The sequence below is a fragment of the Lethenteron reissneri genome, chromosome 18, assembly GCF_015708825.2.
Source record: "Lethenteron reissneri isolate LAM-NWPU_2019-01 chromosome 18, ASM1570882v1, whole genome shotgun sequence".
Taxonomy (NCBI): Eukaryota; Metazoa; Chordata; class Hyperoartia; order Petromyzontiformes; family Petromyzontidae; genus Lethenteron; species Lethenteron reissneri.
In genome coordinates this window covers 8,707,762-8,732,660 of record NC_083796.1, presented here as the reverse complement: position 1 = coordinate 8,732,660, position 24,899 = coordinate 8,707,762, and the positions used below count along the sequence as shown (strand labels likewise).

Here is a 24,899-nt window from a genome sequence, read left to right as displayed (position 1 = left end):
TGGCGCCAGCGACACGGCCAACACGACAGCGGTGCTGCCGCAGCTGCTGTCAGTGCTGAACTCTGATGACGAAGTGAGTGTGGACGGCACAACACTCTCTCTCCGTCAAGGTGACAGCTGGGCAGATATCATCACCTCCCGATGACGGTCCACCGACTTATAGTAATAAAGTCACTCTTTCACTCGTGTTCATTGCGACGTGTGAGTTGATTGGCACAGTTCAGTGCGGGAGGTGTTACCTCCTCGTTGTAGACCTTCACCTTGAGTCGTACTTACGGGGTCCATCTTATTGGCGTCCATCTAATTGCCTTTTAACTATCCCTAGAACAAGAATGGGAATTGGTGTCAACGCCTTTGCCGTTGCGGCACCAACGTTTTGGAACAACAACAACAACCTTAATTCCTCCCCGAACGTCGTAAATATTCCTTCAAAAAATATCCTAAAGCAGAAGATCAGTGCTGGATACAATCACATTTGCAAATGTGATTTGCAACTTTCATCATTATCTGTGTATCGATAACGCCACACAGCTACTGCTGTGTGGCGTTATCTTGGTGTGGTCTGGGACTGTTTTGTGTTTTTTTCTACCTTGCCCAATCTTGATAAATCGGACTTATATAATAAATGCATGTATTATTGATTTGTACGCAGTGCCTTGCTTACCATTTCTCTATTTTACACTCCGATCGTTTTTCTTGTATTGTTTCCTGTTGTAACTCGCTGACCTGCCCACACTGGACACATGTGAAAGAATTGCTTTAGAGCTCATCGGATTCCTCCTGCAGTCTAAATAAACATTATGACTCTGATCTCCACTTATTCACCAACTTACTCTTTACACGTTCGCTCTTCAACAAATGGCAAAACTTCAGATCTCCTTTACACAGCTCCACTGCCGCATTATTTCACCTTCTGAACTCCTAAAGCTCCCCGGCAGCTTATTGCTATTGACTTACTCTACCTGTGTCACAGCTTCTCTTTCCTCTTCTACTTTTTCCACCGCCTTCCCACTCTCCATGTTCAGTGGTGGCGCGTTTGTCTCGACGTCGTAACAGCTCGTGATGATGGAGCGGCTTTCCAAGAGCCGCGAGCGATCGCACCCGGGCCGACGTGAAGCACACACGGTGCCCTTGCCACTGGTCTGCCCGCAAGTTCAGTGGTGGCATGCGTTGGATATACTAACATCATGAATTGACCAATGTATACGAATTACTTGTTTCATTTGTAATCTGATCTTTCCTTTGAGAAAGACAAGTAGCCTTTCTCTCTCTCATGTGAGGCAGTGGAGACCCTTGCCACTGTATTTGGACCTCTACAAAGGTAGTTTACGTGTTGTATGGCCTCGTGTTCAACTCGGGGTGCGGCGCAGCTGATCAGTATAACAAGCAGCTGGAGTAGAGGGTGTCTTTGGAACAGTATGTCTATGTATTTTGAACTTCTTTCGCACTGTGTATAACCAACCGTGCTATTAATTAAGAGCCAATCTCGACAGGATTCTCATCGTCACATAGCGCTGGAGTCAAGTCAGACTCCTGTTTGTGGTTCCAATATTATTTCAATTTAAACACTTCTATAACAAACAAAACGTTATTCAAACACGGCAATTATTGCATTAATACACCTCACAAATTTTTTCAATAGCATACCCACGGCAAATGAATTCCATTTTCATGGCATAGCAATTTGAAAGCAACATTCTTTTGACACATTTGGGCAAGGGTGGTTTGTCCGTGTCCTATCATCCCAGCGATAACATCTGGGCAGTGCAAAAATCTTTTGAAGCAGGGAGAGTTGCTATAATGTAAAACATACAAAAGGGGAAAAATGTGCAAGTTGAGCAATTCTTACCAAACCCATTTAAACCACAGTGGAGTAGCGGTCCATAAAAATCATGTTAGCAATTATCTGTGGGATATTTTTTTTTATTCGTTGAAGTGATTTGGAAACTTTTCTACCGTCAATAAATCCACTAGTGCTGGGAATTCACCTTGGTCCGTCAAAAATGGCAGTGGTACACCCACCATTGGCCATTGGGGTATGTTTAATGTTACAAATACAATCATAGCACATTGATCTGGTCGGTTGTAAGGCTTTGAAATTAAAACTTACTGTGGAAGTTCACTGGTAAGCACCCACCCACCCACTCACCCACTCACCCACCCACCCACTCACCCACTCACCCACCCACTCACCCACTCACCCACCCACTAACCCACCCACTCACCCACCCAAACACCCACTCACTCACCCACTCACTCACCCACTCACTCACCCACCCACACACTCACCCACTCACCCACCCACCCACCCACTTACCCACCCACTCACCCACTCACCCACCCACTCACCCACCCACTCAATAAATCACTCACCCACTCACTCACCCACCCACTCAATCAATCACTCACCCACTCACTCACCCACTCACTCAATCACCCACTCAATCAATCACTCACCCACTCACTCACCCACTCACCCACTCACCCACTCACCCACCCACTCACCCACTCACTCACCCACCCACTCACTGCGATCTAGCCTAACCCAGCATTGCCATGATATTGAATAATTCTTTACATGGTGGCGTCTGCACATTCGTATAACAATGTTCAAGGTCCGACTAGCGCCCCAACAAATATTGTGTCTTGACAGTGACTTATACTTGGAATATATTTCGATTATCTATCCAGTAAATGATTTAGGAATTCTGTGTTGTGACCATTTGTTACATTGGTCATCAGTTTCAAACATAACAAGCCAGTGACACACACATACACACAATATTAGTAAACATTTGTATCCTGCACGAGTAGATGGACGCTATCTGCCCAAAACTGACCATGACACCTGCTCATACAAAACCACTCGTGTTGTGCTGCCATATAATTGCTATGGCAATCTTTGGTTCCTACAGAAAATCCATACGTGAGCTTGTGGTCACAAAGCCGTTGCCACATTTTAATCACTGGAGGACACACTTCAGCAAAATATTCACAAGGTGACCTCCATCAATAGCTAACAGGCAAGGCCACTCCATTGAATGTAGCTACCCTTTTGTATTCTACAGATATAGACGTAGAACATATACCTGGAAGATTGCTAAATAAATATATTCACCATAAATGTGAGGCATTTTTTATATACTGCAGATATATTATCAATATATACTGCCTTTGCTAACATGTGCGTAAATGTATTTATTCTCTGCAAGCACAGAGTGCCAGTTTAAGATTGACAACCACATTTTGCTTTGTTAGAGGACATGAGAACGTATGTATTGATGTTAAAGTCCCTGAAAATAAAGGGAATGTCGCTGATTCATCCCGTTAAATCATTAAAGCATACACCAACATGATGTCCACTGCTGTACAATACAAAGGAGGAGTTGCTGGTGTGTTACTCTGCATTTCCCTTCTGTGAATAATTAGGTATCTCGTTACATGAGCAGCACCGACCCTAGACATTCAAACTCCCTGAAATTCCTCTTGATAAACACAGCAGATGGATTAACACGTAGGCTTTCGCGACCAATATTATTCATAATCAACGTTTTTGGGTTTAGATCGCGTTATTTATAAATGTGTCGTAACCCTCCACCACCCGACACGGCCAGTCAGTAAAAAAGTGTCACGTTGACAAAAGACAAATTAGTTCACTGCTTTAGCCCACCGGTGTGTTGAAGCGCAAAACCACAACATTTACAATTTGAGTACGACGTTTCGCTGGTAATTGCAACCAGCATCAACACACCGGTGGGCTAAAGCAGTGAACTAATTTGTCTTTTGTCAACGTGACACTTTTTTACTGATTGGCCGTGTCGGGTGGTGGAGGGTTACGACACATTTATAAATAACGCGATCTAAACCCAAAAACGTTGATTATGAACAGCAGATGGAAAATGTAGCTTGAACATTTAGAATACAAAGTTTTTTTTTGACAAGTCAAATAAGTATATGGGCTTCTTCTGATAGACATATACAACAAACGTATATGGCGCTCTAGCTATGATTCAAAACTCATGAATAAAATATGTATAGGCACATTGGGTACATGTTCATGCAGTCTTTAGTTATGCTTTCAAAATTAGTTTGAACTTCGAAAATTCTACTCGCTCGACATTATTTCAGAAACACGTCAAAGGGTGTTTTTTTCTCACTCTAAATCTTTTCATAATGAGTTAGGAACATCTCACAGGCATAGAGTGGTGCGACTTTAAGTCTGTGCCACAATTGCGGGGAACGAGTATTGAAGGTAAAGCTCAGTGCATCTTCATGTGAAGGAATCCGTGGGATTACCTCATTTAAACATTTTAGCATGGGACGTTTGAAGTGAAATCCTCAACTTTCTAACACAATAACAACAAAGATTTATATCATTGGAACCTCCTTTGCCAGTAGCAAAACATGATAATTGTTTTTTTACCCTTTTATCTGGCAACAAAACTGACACTTCTTTTTTTTTACAAGGAGTCATGTTTGCATTGACCACAATACCTGCGGTCGGAATGCAAACAAAAAAACACAACTCTGATAATGTATGCACTGTCCTTGAAATTGATTGGTCCACACTCAAGACAGCTTTTCTTCGAGCCTAGTCTCACATGGTGTTGGACCAGACGACGCCAAAAGGCGCACAACTCAAAGACAATGCACCATCAGAGTATGAGAGCTCGGGGTAAGAATTTACACCATTGGACCCTCCTTTGCCAGTAGCAAAATATGATAATTGGCTTTTTACCCTCTTATCTGGCAACAAAACTGACACATTTTTTTCAAGGAGTCATGTTTGCATTGACAATGCATACATCATCATAGTTGTGTTTTTTGTTTGCATTCCGACCGCAGGTATTTTGGTCAATGCAAACACGACTCCTTATTAAAAAGGTGTCAGTTTTGTTGCCAGATTAAAGGGTAAAAAAACCAATAATCATATTTTGCTACTGGTAAAGGAGGTTCCAATGGTGTAAATGCTTACCCCGAGCTCTCATACTCTGATGGTGCATTGTCTTTGAGTTGTGCGCCGTTTGGCGTCATCTGGTCCAACACCATGTGAGACGAGGCTCTAAGAAAAGCTGTCTCGGGTGTGGACCAATCAATTTAAAGGACAGTGCATACATTATCAAAGTTGTGTTTTTTTGTTTGCATTCCGACCGCAGGTATTGTGGTCAATGCAAACTTGTAAAAAAAAAAGGTATCAGTTTTGTTGCCAGATAAAAGGGTAAAAAACCAATTATCAACAACAAAGATAGCAGGTAAATGAAAAAGTAGGCTGTTTTAATTAACCTCACACAAGGGATGGGCTGGCTGCATGTTGTGTTGCACTTTAGTGGTAACACGTCTGAGTGTAGCCGCGGGTATGCACGCTGGAATACGGTCCACCATTGGCATGTTTGCAGAGGCGTTGGCCTTCAAGCGATCTGCCCCCCCCCCCCCTTGTAGATGAGGCTGCATAACACAGCCGTTTGACAGCATGGGTTGTGGGGGCCTGAATTACTATTACACACTGGCTTCCAGTCCCCAGGACGAGTAACATTCATATATACATCATCAGAAGGGTCACTGGAAGCCCTGGGCAACCCCTGACTAATTCAACAAAGAACAGCAGCCATCTCTACGCTGCTCCACCGACCACACTTAATGTGCCGGTGTTTGGTAATGGCAAGGATGTTCAATATCGCTCAAAAACTGTTGCAACCGTGCAACTGACACTGCGGCTCGAGTACAAACACTGGCACAGAATCCCAAGCATGACCCTCCCGGTAAGGTGCTTGAATATTTGGTAAGATGTGTTTTTTTTTTTTGGAAATTGTATGAATTGAATGGGTGGCGTAAGAACATTGCAGCAAGTGTGGAATGTTGAGGCACGTGTAATGTTGCATATGACAGCCGTGAGTGCCTGTAAAATGTATCCCGTGTAAATCCTGCGTTATGATCTCTATGGTTATGTTGTCATGACGAATGGCCTGCAAGAACATCAACATTCAACTATTGACGTTGCTTTATATCGACTTGTATAACAGTACCATTCTGTTTTCGTGACGCACCTTACTAATTGGCTGTGTCGGGTGGTGGCGGGTTTAACGACACATGTATATATCTACGCCATCTAACCCCAAAAAAACTGTATTATGAGTACCATTCTTAGTTGATTAGTTTGCTTGTGATGCTATCATTTAATAAGCGCTCTTGCAACAACTTGTTGTGTCACATTATACAAAACTAACGACAATGTCACAAAATGTGTTCGTTAATTGAAACCAATAAAACGGAAAGTTAAACACGACATAGTCACACGCGCAAATAAAATCCCATTTTATTTTTTTGCATCATAAACACTCGGAAAATAAAAGTTGTTTTTATTCAGCAACGCCATCCTGGAGCGTAACACATTTAATCGGTATTCATATTTAATTGCTTTGACATAATTGCGTGTAGTCTGCGGCACCGCGCGCATCAAAATGTCCCCGCATATTCTTTAGTGTGCAACAGCACGAGCAAAATATTCAAGATAAGTTCGTGCGTTTTCCTGTCCTCACATCATCATCAGTATCATTGCCACCAGATGGTCGCGAACAGAGGGGGGAGGCTGGAAAGTAAACAAGCTTCCCAGCTTGCTGGGTCAGGCCGGATTACTGCCGCTGATCCTCGTGAAAATATATCAACCCTAATGTGCCCCCTTGGGAGGTGTGGGGGCAGGGAACTCAAAGGGTCTCCTGCACCTAAATGCGCTTTCAACTCCAGCGAACCATGGAGTTGCTGGCAAGAGTGAGCAGCATTACATACAGTGCCTGAGAAACGCTACCAGGGCTTGCTGCTTCGGCAACAAATAAAACAGCACAGCAAGCAGAACAAACTGCCAATCTTTAATAACTAAAATGATAATCTTTATTGGCAGGGATAAATGGATTTTGAACGCACGTTGGGATGTAAATGTGTAATCTTGTTATTGCAGAATATGCATTAATATTAAGGTCCGATTCCCTTCTTTGGAGCGCGTGTGCAGATATTGCTGTTAGTCATTCCCCACTATTTGCCCATGATTAGCCACTACCCTTTATACACTTCACTGCGTGCAGTTCCATGGTGTAGTAGCAGTTAGTGACATACCTATCAATATTTGCGGCCATGTGCGCATCTCTCTGTGAGTCTATGGAACTCAACGCAGCTAGGAGGGCACTGTTGTGGACTGCAGTCGCCACGTCGTCGTTGTTGTTGTATACTGGAGAACTAGACGCACGCGATTGGGAGGAGTGGGGAGGCGTATCATGGGGAGAGTTAGGGACGCGGGGTGGGGCGATGGAATTCGGCTTAATGGAGTAAATCCCAAATCCTTGGCGCGAGTGCGCGCGTGGCGCACGTGCGCGTCTGTGCGCAGGGTCACTCGCAGTTGCCATAGCGGAACACGACCTCATCCAACGGGAGCTTCACATTTATCGCAGCAACACTCTTTGTGTAGTGGCTTGAACGCGTGTACGCGCGCGCGCGCGCGTGTGCGTGCGCGTATAATAGAAACGTTCGCTTCGAGAGACAACGGAGTCTTCTATTCGGAAATGACGGCCACGAGGGGGAGGAGATCGGATTGATAGCTTCTTGCACTCTCACCAATTACACGGCACACGGTCCTTCGGCTCCCCACTGCAACAGGTCCTGGCTGCCTCATCTTCGATCGTCGTTGTGTCCAAAGCATCGTGCGTGAGCGCCACACGCGCGCGCGCGCACACACACACGCGCGCGGGGGGGAGTGGAAGAGGCGCTGGCGGTGGAAGTGAAGGAGAGAGGAGAAGGGAGGAGGTGTTGGCGGTAGTGGTGGCTGGTAGTGGTGGTGGTTGTTCGAGCCAACCGGGTCCCACCACCTTCGTTGGTCGGTGGGTGCCTCTCAATCTCAGCAGCCCAGACCGAGCAGGAATTGTAGGCAGAGTGAGACAGCAGCGAGAATGCAGAAGGGACTGCGCTTCAACGAGTCGCACTGCCTGCACTTGGCTCTGCGTGCCCGGCGGGACGCGTGCAAAGTGGGCTACGTGCGCAAGCGCAGCGCCGAGACGAGCAGGTGGCACCTGCGCTGGATGGCCCTGTACGAAAACCTCCTCTTCTCGTTCGAGAGCGAGGCGAACGCGCGTCCCTCGGCTGTCCATCTGCTCGAGGGCTGCGCGTGCGAGCGGGTGTCCTCCCCCAAGCCCGGCGGCTCCCGTGACCTCCCGGAGAAGCAGGTGAGTGAGGGCGAACATCATCGAATTGTATTATCTGTGTGTGTTTGTGTGTGTGTGTGTTGAACTTCGTTCTAACCGTACGTGGCCAACCGTGCTCATCGGAGGAGGTGCCCGGGGGTGGGGCGGGGACAACAAATACAGGACGAAAAATCAGTTCTGAAGAAATTTTCAATCGGTATCATCATCATCATCGCAATCGTCACCCAGTGTCGATTAATAAATAATAATGGTAATAAAAATGGAAAGCCCTAGAAATCCGTCCGGAAAAAAATAAGGCTATCAAGTATCGAACGTGATGCTTTTTGTGTAAAACAACGATAAACGATGCCGGTTTAGCAGTTAAGAAAGATGAACACCTGAGTTTGGTCGACTTGAAACCTGATGCACCGTTCTGGCCTTCTTGATTCAGGCTCGGAACACAGTCGAACGTCCCCTATACGATGTGTACACCTGTAATGTTCTGTAAACAAAGATTTTAAGTACCAGGGCATGATCCGTGCCTGTAGGCAAATTTTAATTGAGGTTCTGTCATCATCTTTAGAGTTACACAAAACACATAAACTACCAGGCCAGAGTTTGTTTGCTTTAACAAATACTGTTGGATAATGTTGGTCTGGAAAGCCCATAGGTCGATGGACTAAAACATAATTTTATTCATATGTGGAGACACGAAATGGAGTTCTGCTTATATTTTATTGTATTACTGCAAAGTCCTTTTCTCGATATGCATTTTGATTCGCTAGTTGGTCTCTGTGATTTAAGCAATTTTGCAATATACCCCATACACAGATTAAACACGCATCACATTTGAATGTAAGTGATTTAAACTTCATACGATGTACAGATACAATTTGCATTTTAACTGTTGGTAAATATTCAGTGGATTTGTTTTGAGTTGCGTGATGTTGTTTCCACTTGTTTGCATGTGAGTTTGTCTCCCAGGTATCACCTGAAAAAATTTACTTTTGTTCGCGTAAAATAGCTCTCACCTGATGTACATAAAGTTAATGTAAGTGATGATGAACGCGCTCAGGTGCAAAGGACCTGGGGATTGCAAGCACTTTTAAACAAGCCAGCAAATGATGTAGAGCTGAGAGAAATGCACAATGGGGGTTCTCTCTCTTTCTCTGTGTGGTGCCAAACTGAAGATTTACACTTTGGCAGTACTACTGAAACGTATTTAACTTGCAATAATTGTGCATCTATAATGTATAGTACTTGGGATATAGATCTCAGAATACCAAAAAAAAGTTATAAAGAGAAGATGTGCACATTAATGTCGATGTGCTCAATATCACAAATGTATTTATTATGCTTAATTACCTCACATCAAGGCGAATTATTAAAATACTGTAAATAGTGATGTAAGTTGACCATGTTTTTAAAATAGTGCATTGTTGACTCAATATGCACTTCTTGTTGACTCTAGACCGACCCAGCTTGGAGAGAGTGTTAGTCCATGGGCACACACTAGGTATTTCACTTGTCCGTACAATATTTCCCAACTATTAGTTGTGGTCTTTCAATAGATCTCTAGCACATAGATGGCATTTGAAAGTGCTGAGCAATGAAAATAAATGATGACCCTGCTGCCTCCCCATCCGCATGGGGTTATTTTAAAGGTCTTCCTTCTGCTGGTTAGTGATGGTGATTTCGTATGGCTTTAAGAGTAACTTGTAGATCATAATTTTCCTAGTGATTTAGCCATCCAATTGCTTTGAGAGTTAATTGCTGATTAACGCACCCACTGCATTCAAATGCATAATTGGGGCAGTGCAGACTTATATGATAGTGATTTGGTGTTGAAAGGGTTTTTTCTACTTTATCATTAGGCACCTGTATCTTCCATGATTTGGAAAGTGTGGTTTAATTAGGGACATATCCAGCACTGGTGTAAGATAACACTTGCCATTGACGTTAGCCATGGTTGAGAATTGAACTCAAGACGCTGGGAGTTCGTAGCACAGTGCAAGCCCCAATGTGGCACAACTCCAACCTATTGAAAAGGTGATTGCATTCATTCACGTGTATATGTTTGTTTTATTCTCTTTGTGTTGGCCTTGCAAAGAAATTGGTGCCACTGAACTTTTGCTAACCACGTGTGGTTTCGATTTCAATGGTTCATTGACGACACAAGAAGGGGGTCACACAGTCAATGGTGTGGTGGTTAGCGCAGTGTTGCTGTGTAGTGACCTGGTGACCTGAGTTTGATTCCCGGTCATGGGTAACATCTGTGGCAGTGATATTTGAAACAGTCTGCCCCTCCCCGAACACCCATGCACCACCCTCAGCCACCACCCACCGACAACCTATCTGCGCTGTCAGCACGGTGAAGTAAGGTCAAACAACCCCCTACGACTGATGTGGAATGAGTAGGCCTTCCTGCAGACCAGCAAATCATATTATACTCGAACAAACGTCGTATGGCTGGATTCTTGCCTGGATTCTTTAGATGTCCCACGCCCAAGTGGGGCGCCGCGGTGGCGAAATGTTAACTGTCTCCCCTGGTATTCAGGAGGTTGTGGGTTCGATCCCAAACCTGACGCCTCTATATTAGGAGTTTGCATGGTCTCTCTCTCTCTCCCCGTGGTCGTGTGGATTTTTCTCAGGGTCCTACGGGTTTTCCCTCCATGTTTAAAATCAACATCACGCGTTTAGAGTATCTGGCTGCTCTAAATGTCCATGTGATGAGCCAATTCGTCGAGCTATCATGTGTGGACAGGCCGCTTCTGAAAAAAAGAGCTACATAACTCAAAAGTGGGTCTTACCTGGTGAAATTAAAACCAAATAGTTTATAGTTTAAGTGCGTGTGCCACGTGCTGATGTCACCTCGCACATCTGCGTGATGACATTGCTCGCATCCCACAGCGTTGAGTCGGATTCGTGCGCGCTGACGTCACGCCTCTTAACCACCCTTCCTCCCTCCACCCCGACCGTGTATCCCAGGTAAACGCGACAGAGGAGAGAGACTTTGACTTTTATAATTTTATTACCTCCAGCGGCAATTGCGCTGGAGTATTTCCAATGTATCAGAATACCAGCCTTTATGGCAACAAAAGAACCAAGCACCGGCCCACATGCCGCACCGCGACTTGCAGCGTCGGCACCACAATCACTGCACGCCATCCGCACATCATCGCCACCGCCCCAAAGCCAGTGTCTGATGCGTTCGTCAGTCCGGGCTCTGACGCCCCTTTGCCTGGCAGGGCACCCCCTGCACATCCTCGCCCTCCTCCTCTGCTGGAGAGGGGGGGGGGGCAGCTTCAGAGGAGAGAGAAAGAAAGAGAGGATGGAGATTAGAATAGGGAGATAGATGAGCAGAGATAGAGAACAGAGGCAGAGGAGGGAGGTAGAGATAGATCGAGGAGCGAGGAAGAGATGGGAGAGGAACGGAGAGGAGAGGGGCAGGGAGAGTGAAAGGGTCGTGAAACGGAGAGGAAAGAGAGAGAAAGAGCAAAACGGAAAGAGGAGAGCGAGAGAATCCGACAAGCAGTGGCAGGGAGGATTTGGGAGAGGCAAGAGAGATTGAGACAATTCTAGATTTGAAGCTTTCGTGACTGCAAGGATGCATATTATTAGGTTTTTTAGGTAAAGTCACGTAGGTTAAAAATTTAAATTAATAAAATAAAAATAAAAATCACGACGTTTCGATTGCAACACAAGCAATCGTCATCAGGTAAATGAAATAGCAACAAAAAATTCAAACCAGAAAACTATAGACAGACATATAAGCAGACAGATATGACCAGGATACACGTGACTTTACCGAAAAAACCTAAGAAGATTGAGACAGTAAAGGGAGAGGCGGGAATAAGGAGATCGAGGGTAAGAGGTGAGAGAGAGAGAGAGAGAAACAGGGACAGAGATAGGGGGAGGGGGTAAGTGGGTGGGATGCAGTGGAGGGAGGAGAGGAATGTATAGAGGAGAGGTAGAAAGAGGGGGCAGAGGAAGAGAGAAACGGACAAAGCGAGAAAGCGACGTTAATTGGGACATACAGTACAGAGAAGGCAAGAGAGGTGAAAAGAGACAAGTTTTGCTGGCTGTCTGGCTTGGAGGGGACGTGTGGGCTGCTTGTTTTTTTGTATCTCCTGGATAAGCAGCAGCATCACACCTGGGCATGCACCTGTTGCTTGGAGCAGTGGGATGAAGAGGCAAGCTGTGCCTGCAGTATGTTCAGCATTTTGACGTAGCTTCCACCTACGCATAGACAGTGCTGAATTCATTTCCATTGCATTACATGTATGCACAGCAGTCCTAATTATTAAAATCAAAGAGAATGCAAGATTTGTTGATGCTATTATTACAGTGCTTAGTAATTATTTATGCTGTAGATATAAAAGCTGCAAGCACTTGTAGGCAGGTCGATGATATGTGAAATGTATTAAATCTCACGCAGCTCCACATATTAAAGGGTGAATTCGAGGTCAGCACAAGGAGACAATGCCGTTTGAGATCTCGAGGCAGCTGTAATACGGGCTCGGCAAGGCTTGCAGCTGCGTGCAGCATTTCCAAGTGCAACTTAAAGAATGCACATTTTTTTTTTATCCTACGGTTAGCTTTGAACATGAAAAATCAGTGACATGTTTCTACTGGATGCACAAAAAGTTGCGTGTGTGGGTGTTTTTTCCCAACATGAAAACCAATATTTTAGTGTTTTTAGAAACATGCAGTGTCCGTTGGGGGAGTGGAGATTCCAATCGTAGTTACAGCTTGTAACCAGTCAGTGACATTATGCGTGCGAAAATGTCTTTCGGTAGTATTGCGTGTAACGTTCGTCGATGTTTGACATTGAACATGTTTTACAAACCATTGTTACGGCCATGAATAAATAATGCCCTTGCCAGAAATGCGTAATGATATAGGCGCTGGCAGACATTTTCTGCACGAATTTAACAAGACCCCAGGCAAATATTGTTTCCAACGTTAGTCTAATAAATATTGCTCTGTGCACATAAAAGTACTGAACGATACCTTAAAGGCATTTCATACGAAGTGGGGGGGGGGGGGTCAGAGATAAACTGATTTTGAATGTGCAATCATGTCCCTCTAAGAGAGATTACGAACATCAATACATGATGTAGAACCTCAATGCAATGTACAACACTTTCGTTGCATACATCAGCGTGCGTATTCCATTAGGCTTACTTTGTTTCCATGAGCCAGTAACATTAATTTTCTTTCAATATTAATATTCCGAAGTCTTAATGAAAATTTAGAATGCACTATTCATATTCACGCATACGCGTATTCAAGCATGACTGGCTGATGAGACACTGTATGTCGAAACCTATGAAGAGTTTGCTTGTCTTCGACAATGCCGCCGCAATTATGCACTCCCAGAAGGCCGTGCAGCAGTTGTGTAAGAAATACGTTTGATTAAGTTGACAGAGATACATCCCTGCTTATTAATTTTATCAACAACTCATAGGCACACGAGAACACGCTCTCTAAAGCATCGTAAAATCCCAGTCTCTTTTCCTTATACCCTTGACTGGGTAGACGTGTCCACGCAACATAGAGCATCACTTTCTTGAGTTGCATGTGCCAAACATGACCTCATGCTGTGGGAATGCTCTTAAGAAATGGCCGGATTGAATAGTCTACTTGGAAAGTTTTGGATTGCTAGTTATAGCGCTCAGCTATTGTTGTTTTTTTTTAAAATAGGATAGGCTACTGCTGCTAGATGTAACTTTTGTACTTTGATATACAATATTTAATGAAGACAATTCTCAACCCACTGCTGTGGTGAACATTGGCAAAGTCACAGTTTGGCCAAATTGTAGAAGTAGGGTGCATAGACACGTGGATGGATCCAGGCGTATCTACTCAATAAATAGCCGGGCGGTATTCGAATTATATCTCTTGAGGAGTTGGCAAGGAATGAAGATGAAACACAAACGGCAAGGGTACACAGCTGCTGCGTCGGCTCTAGCGCTTGTGCCGTATATCTCGCAGATGTGTTGACAGGTTGCTCCGCGCGTTGCTCAGCACGATGTATGACATTCACCTCGGTTCCTGATGTGAAGCAACCACAGTGCAGCAGAGGCTGAGATTAAGGAATTGTGTCAAGCGCCAACGACTTGCTGTCCCATCTTGTATTTCACATCGTTAAAATGTAACCGCATGGTTTAATATTTACGTGGATTTTATTTTTATTTAGAGCCGCTTTATAGCATATGCTACAGGCCCCGCACTAGCTTAATCCGGCACTTGCGATGCCGTAGCTTTGATTGAAAACAACAACAACAATGTCAATGCACTGCTGTATGCGTGAAGGCCTCCCGGTGCTGTGTCGGTTTGGAGGATTATTTGACCATACTTCTCCATGCTTCTAGATTTGAAGCTTTCGTGACTGCAAGGATTCATATTTTTGGGTTTTTTCGGTAAAGTCACGTAGGTAAAAAATTAAAATTAATAAAAGAATATTTTTTAAATTATATTCTTTTTATTTTATTTTACTTTTATTAATTTAAATTTTCTACCTACGTAACTTTACCGAAAAAGCCCAAGAATATACTTCACCATGCTGCATGTTCAGGGCGGGTTGGTGATGTGGGAGTCCAGGACAGACTCAGAGATGACTTCGGAACTGGCGTTAGCCATGGCCCAAATTCTAAAGCAGGTCGTCAGATTCATAGCGGAGTGCGTGAACCACTGCCCCCCCCTCCCTTCCCAGCTGCAATGTAGGCGACACTTCTTTGCAATGTGGTATTTTTTTTCCTGTAACAACTAAGAGTGTACCATTGTAGCGCCACCCATATCGGCATGGACCAGTGTAACACTCGAGTGTTTGGGCAAGTCGAAACCTGCAGAGTGTATTTGCTGGAATGCTTGTGTGTTTCAATGCACTTTCCACACTTGTCCTTTATTTCATTTTTTTTTCTCCCAAAACCATGTTAGGGCTTTGAACTTTCCTTCAAACATTTTCCCTCCACTCTCCCAGCAAAGGACGCGATGACATGAGATTGCACAGCTGTCTTGGCGCACCCTGCACACATGTGAACCCGATAAAATAAACAGAGCAATGAGTGACCAAAGGCATAGAGAAAGTGAAGACGTTCACCAGTGTTCCAAAAGTCGCATGGGAAATATTGCCATGATCTGACGTGCAGCCGTATTGAACTAATTCGTATAGTATAGCCAATACGCTTGCAGTGCAACGTCTTACTTTGGCAGACCACTGATATTATTCCTCACGCAAGCTCATAATTGTTGTTGCTAGGCAGTGTTAATTATCACCCTCGCCCCCCTCCACCCCCACCCCTAATATTAAGAGGTCAATCAATCAGTGATCTCAGTAATTTTTTTAATATATTCACATATAGGCAATTATACATTTTAATCTCCCTCGTCGCTGTCTCTAACAACCTTTCTAAATTATATTTGTCTGCACCTTCATTCAGACGCGTTCATTTAATCACATCACATTCCGTGATACTTTTGGTCTTTAATCGGTCTTCATTGTGATCGTTATCACGATTGATGGGGTGGGTTCATCCACTCGTAGTCACTGTTGACAACAACAAAATCGCTTTTGTTCTTACAATTTTTCGCCACTTGTTTTGCAAACAAACTGAACGCTGCTGATAGGTGTATAATCAGTCCCACTCCCTCCGCACCCCCATTGAAAGTGAATAGATTGTCACAATTCAGGGCCTATTTTAAACGCAATATATAAACAAAAGTTTAACATGATATATTCGGCGGGCACTATTGGCTAGAGGAGGTCATGTGAACCTATTACATGTATCATACACAAATAAGTAATACAACCTGCACACGTGCTTTGATGCATGAATCGAGTCTTAGAATCGATATTAATCGATGTGTCGTTGCACACCCATTCGATGCCCCTCCTAATATTTCTTTCCTGCTGCCTGTTCATTTGGGGTGCTTTTTAAATTGTACGAGACTGGAGCTGCGTTCAGTGCTAATCCGCACATTTTTCACGTCTTAAATGCCAAGATAGTTTAATTATCATTGGGTGAGAGGCTGAAAATAATGGTAAATGTTATATATGCTGCCACTCCATTTATTTCTCCTGCTTTTGAATAATACATGACTTTGTGACAAAAAATGTGAGATATATTTACAAGCAGCACAATGCTTAACGTGAGGAAAAGGTTATAATGTTAAAGTAGTCGTCAATTGAGACGTGATATATCAGTAATTAAATGCAATTTATTGTGAAACATGTGATTATGCTTGCGTGTGTCTGAAATTATATTGCAAAATGCCTTACAGCGCATTTCATCTTTAGAGTGTAGTCAGCCTTTTTAGGCGACGTTCTATCATCAAGACGGGAGGGAGTGGGGGGGGGGTAGACGGTGGGGAAGGAAACGACAGTGATAAACTAAGACATCGGGAGGAAATATGTGGATTCATCTTCTAGCTGGCCATGAAATAACCATTACCTCTGATTCTCTCGAGTTGAGAGAAATGGGCAATGTGGGAGCGGGTTAGAATCGTCGCGATCGACTTTAATTACAGTAGATTGTCAAACAGAGAAAGGAAAACAATCTAAGTATTAGAATATATTCGTATCTTACAGCGCAACTTGTACTTACTGCGGCAGTACATATACTCAATTTTACGGCACAACTTGGTTAATAAATGTTTCAAATACAGTCGTATCTCGATAACCTTTTAATCAAGCAGAAACTACACTCCGCTTCATGATTTTTTTTAACTAATAGACTGAAAAACTATCTAAAAAGTAATTGTACAAAGTGACTTGCTGTTGACTAAATCGAGGTGGCTTGTATCTCAGTAAAACCCTTACATGCTCAATAAAAAAAAGCAAACAAAAGGAGATATGCTTGATTTCCGAAAGGCTTGGAAAAAATTTGGTAGAATATTCAAATAAATAATGCCACTCGTGCACGTCTGTATACACAACCCATTGGTTGGATGGCCTTCTGGGAGTGCATCTTATCAGCAGCATTGGTGCAATACAAGCAAATCCTGGACTGGTTGCAACACACAATATTAGATTGCAAATAACTGAGAAGGGAAACCTGTCTGCCCCTCATTGTACACTGCCAGTAAGCAAATGCGCCTCATAAGAGTTGCTGTGAACACTGCAGGGCAACATTACACTACACAATGTCCTGTCTCTCTTCTCAGTCGCATCTTTAATGAAGTGTTGGCACCCAACCCCGATGTCAGTCTTGCTAACCCACACAAGTCTTCTTATTCTATTGCATGCCGGGAAAAGCGTATAAAGGGACGTCCAGTTTGGCGATCCACACAATGACTCCCAAAGATGCAAAGCGGAGAAAATGAGGCGCCTCTCGCAAGCAGAGCGGGTCGGGTCGATGAGATCCGTTCCACGGTCTGGGGACTCGTGGCCACAATCGTGGGAAGTGGGGGGGGGGGGGGGTCATCGCTCATTTTCCACTCGTAAAGCTGGTGGCCGCATCAGCCGTGTTTCCCACTTGGATTCGGTTCAGTGCCGTCCACCGTCCCCAACGGGGTGAGACGAAGCCAGAGACCTCTGCCGTTGAGTCGGTGACGAAGCGCCAGTTATTTATGTTGCTTGCATCACCCGGCTCCGTCCATCTGGGTAATGGGTCCCGGTGCCAGCTGCGCGGATATTTGCCGCTGTTCCTCACAGTGGCCGGCGTTATTGTGAGCGGGTTCAGGTATTCGTGAATTGGAGGTCAGGGTTGCTGTTTGTTTATTTGTTCCATCTCACCGTAGCACAGCGGTGTCTCGGTGGTTGACGGGCAGCATAATGTGGCACAGCAAAGGGGGCCCACTCAGTTCGAGTGGACTTGAATAAACAAGATATTATGGTCCTGACGAATGTCGGTGTGCATGCTGGTTCAGCAATGAATGTGCACGGGGCAGTTTAAAGTAGAGAATGATGCTAGCAGTATGATGATGCTAGTTTGAAATTACTGGCGAAACGTCGTACTCAGATTGTAAATTATGTGGATTTGCTCTCCAACGCATCAGTGTGCTGTACTAGTAACGAATGGGTATGTTCTGTTTATGTGACATATCTTACTAATTGGCTGTGTCGGGTGGTGCCGGCTTTAACGACACATTCATATTTACGCAATCTAACCCAAAAAACCTGCATTATGGATGATATTGGTCGCAACATCCTACGAGTTAAACTAAAGTAGAGAATGACTGTTCACCAAATAGTTAAAAGTGGCACAGATTTTCACTTATATAAAGTTCCAATTTTATATGACTGTGCCTCACCTCAAACTCGTGGAGTTGATCTTAGATTGCCTAATGTTTTCCGAATGAGTAAAACAACCCACTGGTCTCACTATCTGCTGCCACCACAGGTTAGCAAATACTATGTTAAGACCACTAGTAATCAGGTTAAGCTGAATTGATGTTAAATTTTTGACGACAGCTAAGCCAAGCGTAGGCCCTTGGTCTAAAAATGTTCGGCTTGGAAATTACCCTTTTCACTAAGAGGTCCATAGCGTTCCCATGGGAGCTTTCTTGCCTTTTACTGCACCAATTCATAAACTCAAAAGTACTTCAAAACGAGAGCGAGGATCCTGAGCATTAATGTGTTATGCAATGCTATTGTATTCTAGTGCTTTTATATAAATGTAAAATAGAGCCCCTGGGACACATACACTGTATACCAGGGTCTCACAGAGAGATAAAATGGTGCAGCAGCGTAATAAAATAACGTGAGGGTGAGACTGCCCAAATTAAACATGATGTATGCAAAAGCGCAAATTTAAACCTACACGTTCTTATCATGACTGCTCTGTGCATTCGGGTTAGTGTTTAAGTATTCCCGATGACCGTTTGTGAGTATGAATTTGTCGTGTGAATTTCCACCAGCTGTTTATTCTACATTCGATAATATACATATATTTAATGTAAACAGTTTGAGCAAAGTGTTTGAAAATAAAGCTGACTCGAGGGTTGTAATTTTTTTTTAAGTTGAAATTAATTTTATTTGGTTTTACATAAATAAACAAGTGGAATTTGTTGAGAAATCTCGTTCAATTTCCTAGTGTACAAAGGTACACTAACAACACAATCCAGTAATAATCATTAAGAATAATATATGAAATGCATTTATGTTGCCGTACAGAATGGTCCATTTATAGATACCACATCGATGTCTAATTGCCCCACATGCTTTCGTCTCAATAGATGAACGAATATCGTGAAATTGATGGCTCCACGTGTTAGAGAGGAGTGTGTTAAAACCTTTAATAAGTGCATTAAGATCGGTGGGAGCCACGTAGAGGCATTTATATAAAATGCTGTTTTCTCTATCGTGTCTGCCCATCACTAAAAATGCTAGAGTGGGGCGTCTATAAATGGATCACCATTAATATCGTTTTGCCGAACATCACTGACATAATTTGATGGTATCAGTGTACGCTCATTAGACTTAAAGAGTATGGACACTTTAATGGAACGTTATTACGTATCTTGCTTTTTTTTGTCTATAATACTGAATCATAATTTAAAATAAAATAAAAAACCTCAGAAAAACTGCATCAATTTAAAACCACCGGCCAATGGAGCCGGAGGGAGTCTGCGCCGAGTGAAACGTGAAAAGAGACGATGACGTTTGCTGCGGCTCTTTTAGTGGGCAATCTCGCGCGCGTAATTTCTTTTACTCTCGGCCAAGTGTGAAGGCAGAAGACGTTATAACCACAACGCATGCGTGCATTACACTTATTTAATGGGGGGGGGGGGAGGGAGGGAGGTCTTCTCGAGGCTTTAGCGGTGTGGGGTGGTGGTGGTGTTGCTGTGAACGCTGCGAGCTGTGGTCGACTACCGTTCCCCACCCACCCAGCCTGGCCGTAGCTCACGTCACGTGGGTGAGAGGCACACACCGTGTCAACCCACACACAGTTCACCCGTATTCTCGTGCAGGGAAATTGAGTTTTCAGGTCTATACGGCGTTACAGCCGCTTCAATACGAGCGCAGGAACATGTTTTTGTCTATTTGTTTGTGTTTATCCCTTGTGATGGCACTTTGTAGGATGAACGTTGAGATAAGGGCACGGGGTGACCAATACGATCTGAATTAGTCTGTAATAAGTTAGGCACTGATAAGGGGTTGACAGGTATGGAGACATCTGAGGCGGTCTTCGTTTACCAACCCGCACTGACCCAGAAAGGTGACGTATGGTCATACAACTCCCATGATTGACATGGCATCTTATCTTATCTACACGAATTATAAATTGTACATTAGTTTTGGCTGATTGGGAAAAAGGGATGGGGTTTGAGTATCAGGGAGGGGTTGGGATGGCAAAGAAGGGTGATGATAGGGAGAGGGTGAGGTTAGGAAGAGGAAGAAGGAGGATTGTCAAGGTTTTAAGGATGCGGACAGGAAGTAGTAGGGATACGCTATTGAAAGAAACGTGATGGGGACCTCCCATCAACCAGCCAGTTAATTGACAAGAGGCTCTTATTATATTTCGATTTAAAGCTTTCGTGACTGTAGGGATTCATATTCTTGGTTCTTTCGGTAAAGTCACGTAGAAGGGAAGTAATAAAATATTAATAAAACAATAAAATTCTCACGACGTTTCGATTGCAACACAAGCAATCATCATCAGGTGTGAAAACCACAGCAAGAATTGTATTGTTTTATCTATATTATTTAATTATTTCCCTTCTACGTGCTCTTATTATAGTTTTAAATTGCATTCATACATTATTCTTTTATATACTTGAGACATTGCTCAGACCGCTCATTACGAACGTATTCTGCGACAAGACAGACAATGCTTAGGCAGGGTCCTCCGTTTCACCCACACAACAATCTCCCAATATTGTTTGGGTCTTTCGGTAAAGTCACGTAGATAGGTTCAAAGAATTCACACAAAAAACCACGACGTTTCGATCGCAACACAAGCGGTCGTCTTCAGGAAAAGGGGGTTAGAGCTTCTAAAGGCAAACTGTCTATAAACCTTTTTGACTGGGAGAGCCATAAAAGCCAAATATTTCTAAATATCTTTCATTGAGAGCCATATAGTATTTTTAACGTATAATAAATTAAATATGTCTTACTTTTAATGCGACTTCTGGTCACGGAACCCGTGACCCGTGAAATTTATCTTCAAAACTAATTTCTGTTTACTTTAAAATGACACAGTAGTATTAAGCAATATCACAAGTATTTTTAAATCAGTTCCAAACTGATTTTTTTTTTCCACTCAAAATTGTCTGGGATCCATATGCCGTCACCGGAAGAGCCATATATGGCTCGCGAGCCATAGGTTCCCGACCGCTGATGTAAGTGATGGGCAGCGAACGCGATGGTGGTGGGTTTCCACCAATTGAAGGGCTGCCAGCTAAAAAAATGTGCATATTAATGTGAGATCGGTGAGCGGCCTCCATGGCGAGCGCGCTGAGGTGGTTATGTTAATGTGCGAGATTAGTACGTTAATGAACCGAAAAACCCAAAGAATATGAATTCCTGCAGTCACGAAAGATTTAAGTCAACAATCTCTCTCTCCAGGCTACTTACACACACACATATACATATCATCTATCCAGTGCCGGATTAAGCTAGTGCGGGGCCTGTAGCATATGTTATTAAGGGGCCCCAAATAAAAAATAAAAATATTAAAACACTAATTTTTTACTTGCATAGTAAAGTAATTGCATTTTTAATTGGCTATACAGTCAGATAATACGACAAATCGTTAGCCTTAAACACCCAGTTGTTCATAAAAGTTAAAGGCGGTATAGTACTATAGTAACAGAGCAAGTGTAGAATCACTGAACCGGAATTGATAGCTTGAAAGCATTTAGCGCAGGGGCCCTTGAAAGTGCGGGGCCCGTAGCATATGTAGCTCTTTTGCTCCTAGAATAATCCGACACTGCTTCTATCCACACTTATACAGCCCTGATTGTCACGTGTGTTCTTCTTCTGCAGTGTGTGCCTTCATGTACAACAACAAATGCACTCTGTTATACGTATACATCGGGGTTCTGTTTAAAGGTGGAAGACTCCACCTGGGATCATCTCGCACCTCAGACTTCGTCACCAATTTAAAGGCGCTCTGCGTGCAAGGGCCTGGAGGTTGTACATCACTCGCAGCCGCCCATGGTTTATGAATGTCATTGCAAGCACCAATTATTGTCAGATTCCTCACCGTCTGCTTCTCCAATGCATTTGCCAAAACCACTCACTGGGTTTTTTAATGAGAAAAAAAGTTAAAATTACGTGCTGTTATGGTTCTGCACATTGGACTTGCAATGTATAAAGGTAGCTCAATCGATTCTATCTCCTATGATGACAGCTGAAATAATGTTGCAGGTTTATTAAACCCCCCTCCCTCTATCTACCCAGCAGTCTATGAGAACACCAATTCTACAGGATTTTTTTTATCATAACATCAAATATATTATAATAATTGGTTCTTTACCCTTCTATCTGGCAACAAAACTGACACCTTTTTGCAAGGAGTCATGTTTGCATAGACCGCAATACCTGCAGTCATAATACAAACAAAAGAACATAACTCTGATAATGTGCACTGTCCTTGAAGTTGATTGGTCCACACCCGAGACAGCTTTCCTTCGAGCCTAGTCTCATATGGGTTGGACCAGATGACGCCAAAAGGCGCACAACTCAAGGACAATGCACCATCAGAGTATGAGAGCTCGGGGCAAGCACAGTGCACATTATCAGAGTTATGTTCTTTTGTTTGTATTATGACTGCAGGTATTGCGGTCTATGCAAACATGACTCCTTGCAAAAAGGTGTCAGTTTTGTTGCCAGATAGAAGGGTAAAGAACCAATTATCATATTTCTACTGGCAAATGAGGTCCCCATAGTGTAGATCAAATATATTCTATATAAAGTGTAATCATTGCCCCCAATATACTGAAATGTTCCTTTGGCAGTAACCAGACAAATATATTTACTAATTTAGTTAACATTCATAACTTTGCCACCGGTGACAGAAAATTGTTGATAGCTTCGGCAGGTCTTCATTAAACAAGGACTTGATTATAGCCGATGATGATGATGATGACAGCGGTATGTTAAAAATCTATTGAATGACGGGTTTTTTTCTCTCGATATGCCTCGGGGCTCTAACGTTGATGTACGTTGTATTTCTCTCTCATGATGTTTGCCCGCTCGCAGTATTACTTGACAGTGCACTTCGGGCACGATGGGCAGAGGGCTCTGGAGCTGTCTACAGAGGACGAAGCAGACTGTGAAGCTTGGGTCTCTGCCATCTCTCAGTGCAAGTGAGTGCTCAAGCCACGCGAGTTTCTGGGGTGTGCAAAGTAGAGCAGCCTTATTTTATTCCAGAAGAATGTGTCCATCCATTGCCGAGTCCTTACACACACACACATTCAGTAATCACAAGAGAATAATATGTTTTTGTTTAGAGCTTATGTTTATTAATATGTAAAGGTGCAGCCCTGCAATTTCTTGCTCAAACCGCTGATGGTTGGGTGCTTCTAAATTGCCACACGCAAAAAACAATAACAATGAAGATTTAGTTAACTGGATTTCATATTGTCCGAGCAGCGTGTGTGTTATAAATTCGACAAGTCACTTTTACAACGAAATTAATTCTTCCTCGTTGAGCCTCGATCTGGTGAATTGATTTTGCTGTCGTTTTTGATTTTGAAGTGAAACAACTCAGGCAACAAATGATTTGCTGCTCAGAAGGGCAAGGTGTTAAATGTTTACTGTATTTATATGATGCCTTTGGCATTTGTTAAAATTATGAAATGACTAAAATTCGAAACATAACATTTCTGGCAAAATATTCAGGAGAGAGAATGATTGGTGTCTGGGGGCTCTTCCTGCATGGAAACTTAGAGCTGTCTGTGCCCTGCCCCCGCGAGGCATCAGTATGACATGTGGTTTGTGAGCAAGTGGATTAGACTTGAATTGTATTTAATTTTAAAGTAAGTAGCGAGATAAGCCAAGGATTTCAATGCGCTCCTTGACACGTCATGCCTCTCCACTTTCCACGAGAACAAATTCTGTGATGTAGATTAATTTCAGTATGACTGTTTGCATTCACACCGAGGGACCGGGGCATGAAAAGGTAAAATTACATTTTACAATATTACACTCACTACATTCATCATAAAACATTTTCAACAAGCCATCTGTTATGTAACCACACCAGAGACGATGGCACAGAAACTATACTATCCAAAACAATAGCACAGTATTAAACGTTAGACTTCACTCGGCACATCGCTTTAGTGTGCATTGAATTTGGTAGTTTTGTTGAGTAAAATAGCTCAAGCTTTCATGTAGAACTGAAAATGCAAGCCCCATGCGGCACGTATCTATCACCGCGCTGTACCTCCATGTGGCATGTTGACTACTCGGATTAATTTCACACGTGAGCACATAATGATAAAGAGGTCGTGGATAGACATTATCTCACCAGGGGATGAAGCTGTAAAATTTCGCTTTGTGATTTCTGACCTGTAATATACGAAGGACAATTTCTGCCAATTGTGGATTCTCTCTCTTCGTCTTCTATCTTCTGTTTTTAGAACCATATGAAGGCGTATTCATAACTTGTGTAAATATTTGTGAATTTGTTGAATAAAATAGTTTAACATTTATAACATTGTTTAATGTCAATGAAGGTTGTTAAAAATGTTTATTTGTCAGCTGGTCGGATTGCTCGGGGTCAAAGCACTGAGCTGAACTCCTGGGGATGGATCTGGGTTCAGTTGCTGCTCCTGGGG

At 43.3% G+C, this 24,899-nt stretch overlaps 1 protein-coding gene across 3 annotated transcripts in view; it reads left to right on the top strand.

The window, feature by feature from the left end:
* The first annotated feature begins 7,341 nt into the window (after positions 1-7,341).
* The window catches only part of LOC133343832 (ras-specific guanine nucleotide-releasing factor 2-like), a 74,703-nt gene continuing 57,145 nt past the window's right edge, over positions 7,342-24,899 (top strand). For all 3 annotated transcript variants that reach the window (XM_061553733.1, XM_061553731.1, XM_061553730.1), the window contains exons 1-2: positions 7,342-8,207; positions 23,317-23,423. In XM_061553733.1, the coding sequence (XP_061409717.1) occupies positions 7,935-8,207; positions 23,317-23,423 (380 nt within the window). In that variant the 5' untranslated portion in view covers positions 7,342-7,934. The remainder of the gene's footprint in view (positions 8,208-23,316; positions 23,424-24,899) is intronic.